Source organism: Myotis daubentonii, chromosome 8, assembly GCF_963259705.1.
Source record: "Myotis daubentonii chromosome 8, mMyoDau2.1, whole genome shotgun sequence".
NCBI lineage: Eukaryota > Metazoa > Chordata > Mammalia > Chiroptera > Vespertilionidae > Myotis > Myotis daubentonii.
The window spans coordinates 34316575-34331630 of NC_081847.1; the positions used below are offsets into that span (position 1 = coordinate 34316575).

General features: G+C 47.1%; 1 protein-coding gene across 3 annotated transcripts in view; it reads left to right on the forward strand.

Moving 5' to 3' along the window:
- The window catches only part of TPX2 (TPX2 microtubule nucleation factor), a 64139-nt gene extending 63544 nt beyond the window's left edge, over positions 1 to 595 (forward strand). For all 3 annotated transcript variants that reach the window (XM_059705835.1, XM_059705836.1, XM_059705834.1), the window contains one exon: positions 93 to 595. In XM_059705835.1, coding sequence (XP_059561818.1) covers positions 93 to 203 — 111 coding nt within the window. In that variant the 3' untranslated portion in view covers positions 204 to 595. The remainder of the gene's footprint in view (positions 1 to 92) is intronic.
- The last annotated feature ends 14461 nt before the right edge of the window (positions 596 to 15056 follow it).

Sequence of the window (15056 nt, forward strand, 5' to 3'; positions counted from 1 at the left end):
TCCATTATACTGTGTTGCGTCCCTGGCACCCCCCCCCCCCCCCCGCCCCGCCCGTCATTATCAGTGATGATTTTATTTTCCTTACTTTGCAGGTGCACAAGGCAAACCCAATACGCAAATACCAGGGTGTGGAGATCAAGTCAAGTGACCAGCCTCTGACCGTGCCTGTATCTCCCAAGTTCTCCACTCGATTCCATTGCTGAACTCAGCTGTGGGCTGCAGACACTACCTGGGAACAGGAGCTGCCTTTTCCATCAAAGCTTTCTTTGTCACAGTGGTATGGAGAGGACACATTTCTTCAGACTTTACCTACCCATGCCCGACAGAGCATACCTAACAAGTGTGGACTCTAATGTTGTTGAGAATTGTTATCTTGCATTATGGAAGCGAATAATGAGACTCAACTCACATATATCTCGATCAGACTCCATGTAGTTATTTCCTTTGGACCATCAGTTGACCTTTAAAATGGGTTTTAACTTCGACTAGAATTTAAAGTCTTTATATCAGCACTATGTAATTTCTATTGCCCATGCCCCCCCCCCCCTTTTTCTTTTCTATTTTATGTCAGAAAATAAAGATAGTTAATTACTGAGATAGGATTTGAGTCATGGCTTCAGTGAGGAACAGTCAGTATATCAGATTCCTCTTCTCTGCGCAAAATGAATTTCAAGTTGAGCCAATTGCTACAAGGGCAAAGCCTCATTAATGGCACAGCAAGGACGAAGACGGTGTGGACTGCTGGTAGCCATCAGCAAGCTTTGGCAGAGCTGCTGCTACGATGCACATTCTTCCCTTATCGGTGCTGATAATAATGGCAATGCCGTGCTGCCCACGTTTGAAGTCCTTCGGTAACCTGGACTGGCAGAATGTTTGTCTTCCCCTCCCTGATTCCTTATAAGTGTCAGCTCAAGTAACATTTTTTAAATAAATCCTTCCTTGACCTTCCCAGATAAGGATGATCACTTATTTTTTAGTGCCTCCCAAACGTTCCTTGTGTATATCTCTAGTACAGCAATTACACCACTGAGTTACTTGTACTGTTTACAAACTAGCAGAGACACAGGTTTCTAAAATTTCCTTAGTCATCTCTGTATTTCTTGTAGCTGGCACAGTATTTGCTAGGTCCATGTTAAATAGTATGTTTTCTTTTAGACTTGACATTATTTATGAACTCTGCTCTATACCAATCATATTCTGTCCAGGCCAGTCCTAGATACCATATTAGACCTTATTCCTTTTATTTATTCATTCAGTGAGCATTGTGTACAAACCATTATAGATTCAGTAAGATATGATTTGCAGGCCCACTAACTGATGCAAAATATGGTTCCTTTATTCAGTTAGACGCATATGGTATACAGTTCCATAACTACTTATGTAGTTCATTTAACAATATTAATTTGGTACCAACTACATATAACTTGGCATTGTGCTAGTCTCTAGAAATATAGCAGAGACCAAAAATAGAAGACCTTGCCTTCATGGAGCTTACCTTTTTTCGAGGGGAGACGGACAATAAGCAAGTAACGGTTCTGTCAGGTGAGACATGTTTCCCTGACTGACTGACCACTGTGTGGAGAATAGACTAGGGCAGGGAGCGGGGCATGTGAGAAGGAAACAGGAAAGTTGAGGTTCTTGCTATAGTCGAGGTGAGAACTGATAGTGGCCCCTGGGCTTGCATGATGGCAGTGGAGGTGGTGAGAAATGGTTGGGTTCTGAATGGATTTTGAAGCTGTAACTGATAAGACTTGCTAACAGATTGGACCTGGAGAGTAAGAGAAAGGGGAGTTAAGGAGGACATGCAGGTATCACCCCCAAACAGAGTTTTCCATCCCTTGTACCCAGAGAAATCCAATTCTACCCCAGTCCTCATATCTCTTGGATTTTCTGGGGGCTTTATTATTGTTATCATTTTTCCTAATCACCTCTTGCTTTGGTTTTTAACTTTTGTTCATCTCTTGAATCCCCTCTCTGTCCTGTGGAGCTTTTCTCCCTACCTACACCAGCCTTTCCTTTCTAACAGTTCACTATCCTTCATATAGTCCCATCTGGTATCATTTCTGTTGTTGTCCATTTCTTGCTATTGGTTGTTTCACAGAGAATAAATCTGGCCCTCAAGTTGAGGGTTTTGGAAAGAGCATTATTGAGAATTAGGGGCCTGTGGGATCATTTTATCCCATTTACTTCATTCTGGATTACCTCCTCCAGAAACACCTTGTCAGAGTGGTAATGTGTTTCAGAAGCAAACAAATAGCTTGAAGTTGAGGCACAGATATCCATTGCCTCTTGCTTCCCAGAATTTCTCAATTTTCCAGTGGCTCTCTCTGCTCCTTAGCACTGCCTGTCTGGTATTGAGTCCTCTCTGAACTACCTCACATGACATTCATTTTTGTAGTACAGTCTCCCATTTCCCCTGAAACTTGCCACTTTGATTTTACAGAAAAATTCAGGTTCTTCATCCCTTTAGGCCATGTCCTAGAAGGAGCCTCTCAACACTCCAAAATCACTTCAATTTTTCTAAACAAAGATCATGTCCTCTGATAGGAATTCACTGATTTCTGAGAAATCTGGCTGTCTCACTTTGCTCGACAATTCTGCAAAGTTACTAGCACCTATGCATTGTTGGAATTCCCACAATTTCTGGGACAAACTCTGTTTTCCATATTGTTTTGATTTGGTCATGGTTTCCCATTGCTAATAGTCCTGTGCTAAGTTTCACACACTTAGGAGATTATTGTTCACTCTTTAGTTGATCGATTTGCTCTTGTGTGATTGCTTTGTTGACATCTTGACTGCTATTTTAGTTCTTACTGGTTATTTTCCACAGAGTTTGTCCCTGGAACGTGGAGTTTGAGTGGGAGGCAGGCTGCAGTCTCAGTTGCTCCATCATTTAATGGAGATGAGATCTGTACACGAGGCATTGTAATGCAAGATAAGATGTGATTGAGCCATGTGAGACAGACGAAACAAATGCTGAGGGAGATTCTTGTTGAAGGTGAGGTTGCAGGGGTTTATTTTTGTTTTTTGGGTTTTTTATTGATTTGAGAGAGAGAGAGAGAGAGAGAAGCATTGATTTGTTGTTCCACTCTTTCCTTGGTTGATTCTTATATGTGCCCTAACCAGGGATCAAACCCTGACTTGGCGAATTGGGATGATGCTCTAACCAACGGAGTTACCTGGCCAGGGTGAGGTTGCAGTTCTTTTTTTAAAAAACATATTTTTATTGATTTTAGAGAGGAAGGGAGAAGGAGAGAGATTGAAACATCAACGATAAGAGAGAACCATTGATTGGCTGCCTCCTGCACGCCCCCTCCTGGGGATCAAGCCCACATCCGGGGAATGTGTCCCAACTAGGAATTGAACCATGATCTCCTGGTTCCTGGGTCGACGGCCCAATCATTGAGCCAGGCCAGGTGGGCTCTTTTTTCTTTTTAAAGTAAAAATCACAAAAGTGCCGAACTGGTTTGGCTCAGTGAATAGAGCGTCGGCTTGCGGGCTGAAGGGTCCCGGGTTCGATTCCGGTCAAGGGCATGTACCCTGGTTGTGGGCGCATCCCCAGTGGGGGGCATGCAAGAGGCAGCTGATTGATGTTTCTCTCTCATCGATGCTTCTAACTCTCTATCCCTCTCCCTTCCTCTCTGTAAAAAACCAATAAAATATATTTTTAAAAAAAATCACAAAAGTAATACTGCCTTTGGAAAGAAAACAATAATGATTATATCAAGACACGAACATCTCCTCCCCCTATTCCCATTCCCCGGGGTAACTCACAGTTAACAATCGTGTGTTCTTCCAGAAAGCTTTTTATGTCCACACAGATTTATAGGGCATTTTTCTTTTTATAACAATATGACACAGCATTCTACATTTTTATTTTTATTGTTCTTTGAAAGGCTATGCATTCACATGTTTCAAAATTCAAAAGCTCCCAAGGTAAAGGTTCCCACTTTCTCCTCCAGCTGCTCCCTCCCCAGATTGGCGCTGCCAGGTGTGTTCCCCTGCGGAGATGGCTTCTGCATGTACGGATTCCTGTCTCTAACCTTTTATTTTTAGACAAAGTGTCCTACTCTACACTCTGACCTCACTCTTTTCATATGTTCTACACTGAATGGTGTGGTTCAGCTGCTACTTTGGGCAAGTGCTGGCTTGCTCCCTGACTGAAGTAAGAAGTCTCTAATGAGAATCTAGTGACATGGAAACAGATCTGGAGTGGGGTCTAGTTCCTCTACATGATGTCCTTGGCTAGTGACCTGAGGTCCCAAGGACTGGAGGGCAGGTCAGTAACATCTGGTCTTTTTTAGCTCCTGGCTTAGCTGAGCCTTGGGTGCTTATTGGCTTGCATATTTGGTCAAACCTGTGTATCCCTTTAGATAAATCTTGACTTTGCTTTCCTCTCAGTTCCCTTCCGAATCTTGTCTGCCGGAGAAGGCTCCTCATTGCTGACAGTAGCAGTTAAAAAAGCCATCGGCCACGAGGCTGGCTCCTATTTCTGCACAGGCAGGCTGAGTTTCAGCTTGGTGGTGTGGGTCCAGGTAGGAATTGGTCAACATTCGGAATCCTGAGCTGCCATCTGCCCTGCAGCCTGCTGGGATGCTCAGTTTAGACAACATATAAAGTTTCCTGGATACGGGACAAGCCCAGGCCTATGGAAAGAGCAGGGAGGTTAAAGTGTGTGGTGCTTTGAGCAGTGACGAAGGCGTAACCAGGGAGCTGACATGTTTGCTCTGTCGCCAAGAATTCCAGGACAATTTGTTATCCAGCTGAAGCCAGTGTAGTTGCTGCAAAAAAGAAGCCTGGGGACAAAACCCTCCCTTTTCCTTGTTGCATTCGCTTTCTTGCATGCCCACTCTTCAGTGCTGTAGTGAAGTTAGCCGACATGGAACTGTCTGATGATGTTTGCTGTTCTCATGCAAGATAATAAGAGGCTGGGCTCAGGCCAAAGCGTGGCTTTTATGTGCGGAAGGTGTCAGCTTCCTGAAAGGGCTTGACAAATGCAGGCATTTCACTCCCAGAAATCGTAGTTGGAGGGGCAGGGGTAAAGAGCTGAGGCAAATACTAGGTTTTATTTAGGAACTATTTCACCAGACTAAGTCTAACTTGAAGGTATCAATTGCCCTCTCCCTTTTATTAAAAAGGAAATAAAAACCAGGCCTGTCTGATGTGCTGAGACCCGTGTAGTTGTGGGGTTGGCATCCCGGAACCGCCCAGGCAGGTATGTGAATGTGCTAAGAGCTGTAGCCAAGCGCCGCTGCCCAGCTTGTTTTGGCACCGGTGGTATTTTCTCAGGTCAGGGGTGGGAGACATAGTTTGCAGTTGGTCAAGATACTAAATAGTGAGTGGTCGTAAATTGTAATATGAAAAGCGGTCTGGACAGCACTGACAGACTTTCACTGGTCGGCACTCATGTACACAATCTCTCAGAAAACCCACAATGTCTCTAGAAAGTGGCTTTAAATTTGCTGTATGCAAAAATCTCACAGCATTGTCATGTACACTTTTCATTGTTAGTTATATACAGTTTGGAATATACCTGGTAATAAGAGGAAAGAAAAATAAAATCCATGGTCCCATCACCCACCTTGAACACTGGTATTACTTTGTATAATCTCTTTTTCTCTTGTGTAAAACTTTTGTCTGTTTTTCTACATTATAGGGTTTTTCTGTATATATATTTTGTATTCTACTTTTTAAATTCAGCATAGTAATGATCAGGTATTTTTCCTGTATCAACACATACTTTGTAAATACCAATGTTAACCACAGCACACTGCTCCCTTGTTTTGTCTTTGCTTTTCTTTGTTGAAAATGCTTGTTTTGCAAAGGATTTTTCTAGACTTGATTTATAGGGCAGATTTGTCTTGATTTTCTCCCCTCTAATGTATCATGTCTGTCTCAACTTGAAGTGACTGTTTCAAACCACTTAGTCAATCTTTGTTATTAAAATATTAAAAGGAAATATAAGCCCCTCCCAAAAGCGTAGTTAGTGACGTTATTCTGGCAAAATGGGAAGCTCCTTTTAGCTGGCTTGGTCTGTGTTACTGGCACTCGGGCCCTTCTGGAGAGGACTCTAGCTAGTTATGTTATTGTAAAGTCTTGGAACACTACATCTTCAGACAGTGGATTGTTGTCTCTGAGCCTTCAGGTCAGGTTTGAAAGAACACTATTGGAGCTGTGGTGACTTTGGGGAAGAATAGGAGCAAGGATATCATCTCACTGCTGTCCCTGACATGCTAAGTGACGCTTAACAGGTCACGTCCCTTTTCTGGACCAGTTTCCACATCTGTCACATGAGGAGATTGAACTAGAAAGATTAACAGGGCTCTTTTCAGCTTGAATATCTTCAAAATTTTTTTCTAGGCAATTTGTTTTCATTACACCAGTCCTACTTTTGTGTTTTTGGTTTTTTTTAAATATATTTTATTGATTTTTTTACAGAGAGGAAGGGAGAGGGATAGAGTCAGAAACATCGATAAAAGAGGAACATCGATCAGCTGCCTCCTGCACACGCCCCACTGGGGATGTGCCTGCAACCAAGGTACATGCCCTTGACCAGAATCAAACCTGGGACCCTTTAGTCCGCAGGCCAACGCTCTATCCACTGAGCCAAACCGGTTAGGGCCCTACTTTCGTATTTATATTTTTCTATAACCAGTTGCTCAATCACTGTGAGAGGGCACCTCTAGCAAACTCTCCTGCCCCTGGATTTTCATTTGAACTTCAGTGAAGTATGTTGGAGACCAGTTTGTTACCTTGTTGAGGACTTCCCAAGGGCTGTTCTGGAAACGGAAATCTATCCCAGATCACTCCAAGGGACTAATCCCTGAATACTGTCCCCTGACATACACACATTTTCTCATGTTTCTCTTGACCTTGGAACTGGTGAAAGACTGCACAGAATGGATGTTCAGTGAATTCTTACAGACTGCTGCATGAAGTCCCTCCCATGCTTGGTATTTCAAGGTGTGAAGTTGTCTCGAAGTGATTCTATTGTAGATGGTTTAAGGACATCCCAGTCAAACTGATGCCTTGCCTTGCTGCCCTTCTGTCTCCACCACAGTTTAGTTTTAACTGTGTCCATGATCAGAGGGACTTAGGTTGTTTTGGGACAAATGTCACAGGGTTCAAGAGGAACACAGAATTACTTAGTGGGATGAGCCCTAGGTTGGGAATTGGGAGTGGTTTCTGGCTTTGTGACCTTGAGCATGTCGTTGGAATCCTCTAGGTCTCAATTTCCTCGTCTGAGAAGTAACAGAGATGTGTCTAGAACAGCCATGGGCAAACTACGGCCCGTGGGCCGGATCCGGCCCGTTTGAAATGAATAAAACTAAAAAAAAAAAGACCGTACCCTTTTATGTAATGATGTTTACTTTGAATTTATATTAGTTCACACAAACACTCCATCCATGCTTTTGTTCCGGCCCTCCAGTCCAGTTTAAGAACCCATTGTGGCCCTCGAGCCAAAAAGTTTGCCCACCCCTGGTCTAGAAAGAACCTTTCCTCCAGCTGTTAATGAGGCTCTTCCAGCGTTAACATGACTCACATGTGCTCTGGGCAGCAGCGATGACTGTCACCCTGGGCACATATTTATCCCTGTCGGCCAGTGTGACTCAGTCATATATTCAGTACTAATTGTTGGTGGGTATGTGTCACTAGGGGTTGCCAGAAGCCCCTGCTGTTTACTCAAACTAGCAACCTAACAGGACAGGGCCAGCAGCTGCTAGTTAACAGCCAGCGAAAGGGGCTGGGAGATTTCTCGGGGAGGAGGCTACTGGGAGTTTGTGCAAGCAAGAAAGACAAGGGATTTGAACTGAGCTTGTAGAAATCTCGTTCTCAATGGCTGGAGGTTGGTGTCTACATTGTAAGCTAGCTGCTCTTATTTGCTCATTAGCCTTTTTCTCATAATTTGTTACTGCAGAATAGAAATTGAATACAGGAAGCTACACAGAGCAAGTAGTTAGAAGTTGGAAGGAGCTGCTACTACCCACCCCCGTTCACCAAACAGTTTGTGTTTTTGTGCATCTCCCTTTCTTTGAACATCAGCTGCACTAACAGTGGGGTCTGAGGGTTTGTGTTTTCCTCACACAAGTGCCCAAACCCTCCTACCTACCCAGAGGCCTCATGAAAATGGGTAGGGATTGCCAGGCTGGAAGCTCAGCAAGTTGGTCTGGGACAGTGGTCCTCAGAGTGTGGTCCGGGAACCAGAAGATCAACATAACCGAGACTAGAACGGCAAATTCTCCAGCCCTGCTCCAGACCCCTCAGTCAGACACTGTGGCAGCAATGTGTGTTTTAACAAGCCATCAGGGGACTGACGCATGCCCGAGTTTGAGGACCACTGTGCCAGGAGAGGGACCTGCAGGTCTCCCAGCTCAAAGGTCTCTACGGGCAGGGAGCCAGCAGCCATTCTCTCCTGTGACCCTCAGTGTCCAGACCAAACGAGCCAATCTGGAGGCCAGGAACACCCCTCCTGCCCAGAGCTCCCTGGGAGTCGGCTTTGTGCCGTCTGTCGTGTTAACAGGAGAGCTGCTGAGTTTGAACAGGTATTTATCTCCTTAACCAACATTTTATGATCAGAATGAAGATGGAGTGAAAAATGCTTTTTCATATGTCCTCCCAATGAGCTATATGACAAACCGAGGCTCAGAGTTTACTTTCTGAAAGTTCTCCGTGCTCGTGAGTGGCAGAGTCAGAAGTCGGATCCAGGTCTCTCTGCCCCCAAGTGTCCTTTCCACCACATGCATTGCATCCCTCAAGTAGAGCTACCTGTAGGGAGTGGTCATTCTTTCTCACCAGGGGTTGCCAGGAGGTAACAACCTAACAGAACCGGGCCAGCAGCTGCTCCTTAACAGCCAGCAAAGGGAGCAGGGAGACGGCCACATGGGAGCTGGCATTCTCCTGGCTCTTTTTATCTTTTTTAAAAATATTTTTATTGGTTTCAGAGAGGAAGGGAGAGTGAGAGATAGAAACATCAATGATGAGAGAGAATTGCCGAAACCGGTTTGGCTCAGTGGATAGAGCGTCGGCCTGCGGACTGAAGGGTCCCGGGTTCGATTCCGGTCAAGGGCATGTACCTGGGTTGCGGGCACATCCCCAGTGGGAGATGTGCAGGAGGCAGCTGATCAATGTTTCTCTCTCATCAATGTTTCTGGCTCTCTCTGTCTCTCTCCCTTCCTCTCTGTAAAAAATCAATAAAATATATTTAAAAAAAAAAATGATGAGAGAGAATCATTGATTGGCTGCCTCCTGCATGCCCCCTACTGGGGATGGAGCTCGAAACCCAGGCATGTGCCCTTGATCCGTTTCAAACCCGGGACCCTTCAGTCCTCAGACTGGTGCTCTATCCACTGAGCAAAACCAGCCAGGGCCTCCTGGCTCTTTTTAGAATTGAGTGACTCTTGATCAAAGGCCCCTGGGTGAAGAAGAGGTTGTTTTTGCCACCCTCCAGGACTGGCGACTCTGGCCTTGGGAGCAATTGTCTTGTGAAGGTTGCAGATTGGTCTGGGGCCTGCACTGAACTCTCGACCTCGCTTCGGGAACCTCCAGCTAAGCTTCCCAGGGGCTGGGAGGCAGGTCCTCTCCTCACTTTCACACAGCGGGCATCTCAGACCATTCCTGTCGGGGATGTGGTAGCTGCCAATCAACTAAGTCACAAGCCTCAGGGGGCCTAGGTGATAGCCAAGGTGGTCAAAGTGCCAAGTGTCTGCAGGCAGGAGGCGTTTCGCCCAGCCCACTCCTCATCCTCAGCCTTCATTTGGACGCCCCCACCATCCCACACTGGGCCCTTTCTCCCAGCAGTCACTCAGAGCTTGCCTCAAACCCCCTGGTTCTTAGGACAACTTAGTTTAGCAAACGGACCTGAAGTTTTATAAACAGCACCGTGGTGGGCAGGGAAGCCGGCCTGTGTGGGGCAGAACACGCATTCCCTGCTTTCTGAGCCATTTCCTGGGATCGTGTGACTGGAGGGACTTCGGGTGCGGATGAAGTTGAATTACACTCAACTCCCAGGTCTCTCCTCCGCTCGTGGATCCTGCTTCTGCTCTTAGATGTTCGTGCCCGCCCCCGACAGGCCGCCTTCCCGAGGTGGTGCTCCAAGTCTGCTCCTGGGACGTTTCCTGTTCTTGGAACAGCTGCGCCAGCCTGGGGTACCCTCCTGCTACTTGATCCTATAGGGAGGTGTCCAGTGGCCACGGGCAGTTTTCAGATGACCTTGTTTTTCTGACGTCATTAGATGGCTATTTTTGGCTTTGCTGTTTATGCTGCAGAGAGTTGGGCTGAGATAGGGGAGAGGGAGAAAGAATGAAGGAGGGGCTGGTCTTGCCGCCCGCGGTCCCAGGGCCCTACCAAAGTAGGAGCATTTATTTGTCAGCATTTTCAGGGCACCTATTGAATGTCAGGCCCCGGGACTTCCAAATGGGTGACATAGTCATCTCCTCTCGCTCACAGCTGTATTTTTCAGCGTCAAGCTTGAGGAGCACAGCCCAGAGGGCTCGGGAGGGAGATGTGCCCTGGAGTCCCCATGGGCTGCACCGTGGGGCGCTCAGGCGTGCCCGCATAGCTGGCCCTCTGCGTGGGGCTTCTCACACCGGGTGTGCAGGAAACCAACCGAAATGCGGGGCCCGGGCACGGAGAAAGCCTGCACTAGCCATGCCTGTGGCTGAGAGCATCCCTGACCATAGTCTTAATGATTCCTCCTCTGAAATCCCAGTGTTTTTATTTCATGTGTCGCTCCTACCATTTTCTGCCTTGAACTGTAGAAATCTGAGTCCATATTGGTAGGTTTTGAATTATTTATTAATCTGCTCAATTTCAAATGGTCACTTCAAAAAAATTTTGGCAAAATTCAGACAAAAAGTGAAAATTGTCCATACGCCACACCTATTCATATGTATATTTCTATTCCTCCAGACATTTTCTCTATAAATATTTTTAACAAAAAGGATCCCAAACTCATGAATGATTTTACAAGCTGTTTTCACCTAAAAGGCACTGTGTGGTGATTCTTCTTTTCCCCAAACCCCATCTCTCTGTCCCCAAAGTAACCGGTTTAGCCCTTGCCAGAGAGGAGAGCACTCAGTAAGTTATCTATCTTTGCAGTAAGACTCTACAGTTCTGGGAGGGAACAGCGTGTCACTTGTCCAGGTGGCTATACAGAGTGCGTACAGATCTCCGCAGACACTGCTCTAAGGACAGCAGTCTGGCCCAGGGCTTTCCCAGAGGCCTGAGAGCTATGCCACAGCCCTGGGCTTGGGGCCCAAGGTGGGAGAGGGCAGGAGAAAACATCCCTCAGCCGCTCCCACTCCAGGACCAGAGGAAAGCTGTGAGGGGACTTGGCTGCTCCCTTTAGAGTCAGAAGGTCATTGCTCAACTCCCTAGATTTTCCATCACAGCCGAGCAGGGAGGGTGAGGCTGGGAAATGTCTCCTCTGAGCAGGTCCTTTTAAAAGCATCTTGGCTGGATTAATTTCATCCCAAGAGCCAGGGAAGCAGTGCCCGGCTGGAGTTAACCCCTCCACTCCCAAGGAAATCTCCCAGAAATGGGTGAGCCTGGGAGCCCAGGCTTCTGGAGTGCAGAGCCATCCAGGGCAAGAGGCCTAAGGAGCCGTGAACTCTGGCTGGAGAGAACTTCCCTCTGGCCTTGTTAAATCCACAGGCATAATTGCATCCTGCTGACCTTAATTCCCCTGGCAGGTTTGATTGGTTCTGGCATGGCCCCACTTCCTGCCCTGCCCTGTAGAAGCAGAGAGGGTGGCTGTACAGCTGGTGCCGGGTGGGAGAGCTCCTTCTTCAGGGTGGGCAGGGGCTCTGGCAGCCCCCAGCTGGTGGAGGGGGTTTCCCCGTGCCCCACCCCCCTGCCTCCAAGGGAGAGCTGAGAAGAAGCTCAGGGACTCCCAGGAGCAGCTGGTCAAGCTGAGCTCAGCCTGGGCGGCCAGAAGCCGCAATCCTGTGGATCCGGAACCAGTCCAGTTTCATCCCAGCTGGAAGGGAACACGAAGGAGCCTGCAGGGACAGCTGAGCCCTCTACCTGGGATGTCCACATCATTATGGAGACCCCACAAAATAAACTGATGAACGAAGTAGATCCAGAGACACAGAAGCATGGAACAGACTGTGGAACCTCAGAGGGAAGGTGGGGGAGGGTGGGTGGGTGGGAAGAGATCAACCAAAGAACTTGTATGCATATATGCATAACCAATGGACATAGACAATAGACATATGTCCCCACCCATCCCCCATTGACCTTCTCTAGGCCATACAGAGCACTTTGATACCTGTGCTCGCTAAACGGTCCCAGCCACCCCGGGAGAGAGACCACAGGCAGAGTGGTAATGAGCTGAGCCTTGGATTAGGTGGTTCAGACCCAACTCTGTGAGTTTGCTCTGTGACTCAGTTTTCCTGTCACATCTTTGAATTGGGGTTGAAATAGCTGACATTTATAATGCACTTACTATGTACCCAGGCCCTATTCCTATATCCCTCCCCCCTGAGAGGAGGATGAGGAGACAAGCAAAGGCATTTGCCCACACGTGTTATTAGTCTCAGCTTGGCTGACAGAGCTCCTAACCACGGAGACTGTACGAGCTGAATTGAGGACTCATGAAGTTGCTTATCCAGGGCCTGGCCTGTTTACATAAGAGTTCAGTAAGTGCTAGTTATTATTTGGGACTCATAACCGTGACAAAGGTAGCCAGTGAAGCCCCTTATGTTGTCTAAGCCTGGATTTTGGTTTCATCAGGAGGCTGCTCTGGATTTGAATCTGGGAAATTTGAAGCTACTCCATAGAGACAAGCCTCTTACCCTTTCGCAGCATCAGTTTCTGCGCCATTGACGTGGTCTAACATTTGGCCCCTGGAGTCCCTTGTGAGGATCCAAGGAGCCGGGGTGAAGCCTTTGGCAGAGTCAGGCCTGGCCCTCACTGGGCCCTCAATAAGTGAGCGGAATTGACAACCACACTAACAAGAGGATGTCAGCAAGCGCCATCATGGTAGAGAAGTTCCACAACCCAGCCCAGGCCCTTGCTAGTCTCACCAAACACTGATTGGCAAGTACACCTTGTGCAGGGACACATGTGAGCATCATACAGCCCCTGCCCTCTAGGGCTCCCAGACCGTGTTAATAGTGGGATCCACCTGGAGTGGAAGGAGGCCAGAGGAGGGAGGTCTAGCATTCCAAGCTAAACCAGAATCTGCTACGGGGACAACCAAGTGGAGGGCCAGGGGCTCCCAATAGCAGGTGCGGACAGGAAGCATTTCAACCTCCAGAATGCTGAGACCCCAGCGGGGACAGGGGGCGAGCACAGGCTGGGAAATTTTATGGAAGAAAGAGAACTTTGGGTTGTGAAGAAGGACATTTCTGGCTGGACTCCCTTACTTGTGGAGTGAGTTTGTGCAAGTTACTTAATTTAAAAAATATATTTTTTAATTGATTTTTAGAGAGGGAGCAGGTGAGAGAGAAACATCTACATGAGAGAGGTGAGAGCATAACACCAGTCAGCTGCCTTCTGCACACACCCTACTGGAGATCGAGCCTGCAACCCAGGCATGTGCCCTGACCAGGAATCAGACCGGCAAGCCTTTGGGGCACTGGATGACACCTGACCAACTGAACCACACTGGCCATGGCAAGTCACTCAACCTTTGGATCTCCCTGTCTTCATCTAGAAAATAAGATGAAAGCTCCCCACAGAGTTATCAGATGATGTTTTAACCCTGGCCAGCATGGCTCAGTGGTTAGAGTGTTGGCCTGCACACTGGAGGGTCGCAGGTTCAATTCCCGGTCAAGAGCACATGACTGGGTTGCAGGTTTGATCCCCACCTCCGGTTGGGGTGCATTCGGGAGGCAACCAATTGATGTGTCTCCCTCACATCGATGTTTCTCCTCTCTCTCTAAAAATCATTGGGAAAATATCCTCACTCCTCAGGTGAGGGAAAAATAAAAAAACCCAATCGGTGTGGCTCAGTGGCTGAGCATTGACCCATGAACCAGGAGGTCATGGTGTGATTCCCTGTCAGGGCACATGCCTAGATTGTGGGCTCAATCCCCAGCAGGGGGTGTGAAGGAGACAGCTGATCAATGATTCTCTCTACTCTTTGATGTTTCTCTCTCTCTCTCTCTCCCTCTCCCTTCCTCTCTCTGGAATCAATAAAAACATATATTTTTTAAAAAAGATGATGTTTTAAGACAATATGGATAAAGCTAATAATAATAAGCACTCAAAAAAAAAGGGGGGGGGGAGCTCCCTTCCCTTCAGAGAGCCTGGGTTCAAGTCCCAGCTCAGTCCCTTACAAACTGAATGACTTTGAGTAACTTATTTAACTTCTCTGTGCCTCAGTTTACCCATCTGAAGTTGTACCTACCTCATTGGATTGTTCTAAAGATCACATGAGTGAATCAACACAAGAGCACCAAGAACAAGGCCTGACACATATGGCAAGTACTAGGCAGGGTCAGTATTATTTTTGTTTCTAGAAGAGGCAGGCTGTCATGGACATTGAGGAGAGAAATGGAGGAGGGGAGGGGAGGGCCAGGAAGAGCAAAACTTGTCAAGAGTGAGGAAGGAGCTCCAACTCTGTTTTGTTTTGTTTTTTTTCTAGCCAGTACCAACCTCCTCAGCATTTTCTCACCTAAAAAAATATTCACTCAGTCTGGCCGGCGTGGCTCAGTGGTTAAGTGTTGATCTATGAACCAGGAGGTCATGGTTCAATTCCTGGTCAGGGCACATGCCTGGGGTTGTGGGCTCAATTCCCAGAGTGGGGCGTGCAGGCGGCAGCCGATCAATGATTCTCTCTCATCATCTTTGTTTCTCTCTCTCTCTCTCCCTTCATCTCTGAAATCGGTAAAAATATATTTAAAAATATTCACTCACTTTGAATAGTAAACTGTTCATGTAGCTCATGGTTCAAATAAAAAAGTTAAAGTGGCCCTAACCGGTTTGGCTCAGTGGATAGAAGGTCGGCCTGCAGACTCAAGGGTTCCAGGTTCGATTCCGGTCAAGGGCATGTATCTTCGTTGTGGGCACATCCCAGTGGGGGTTGTGCAGGAGGCAGCTGATCGATG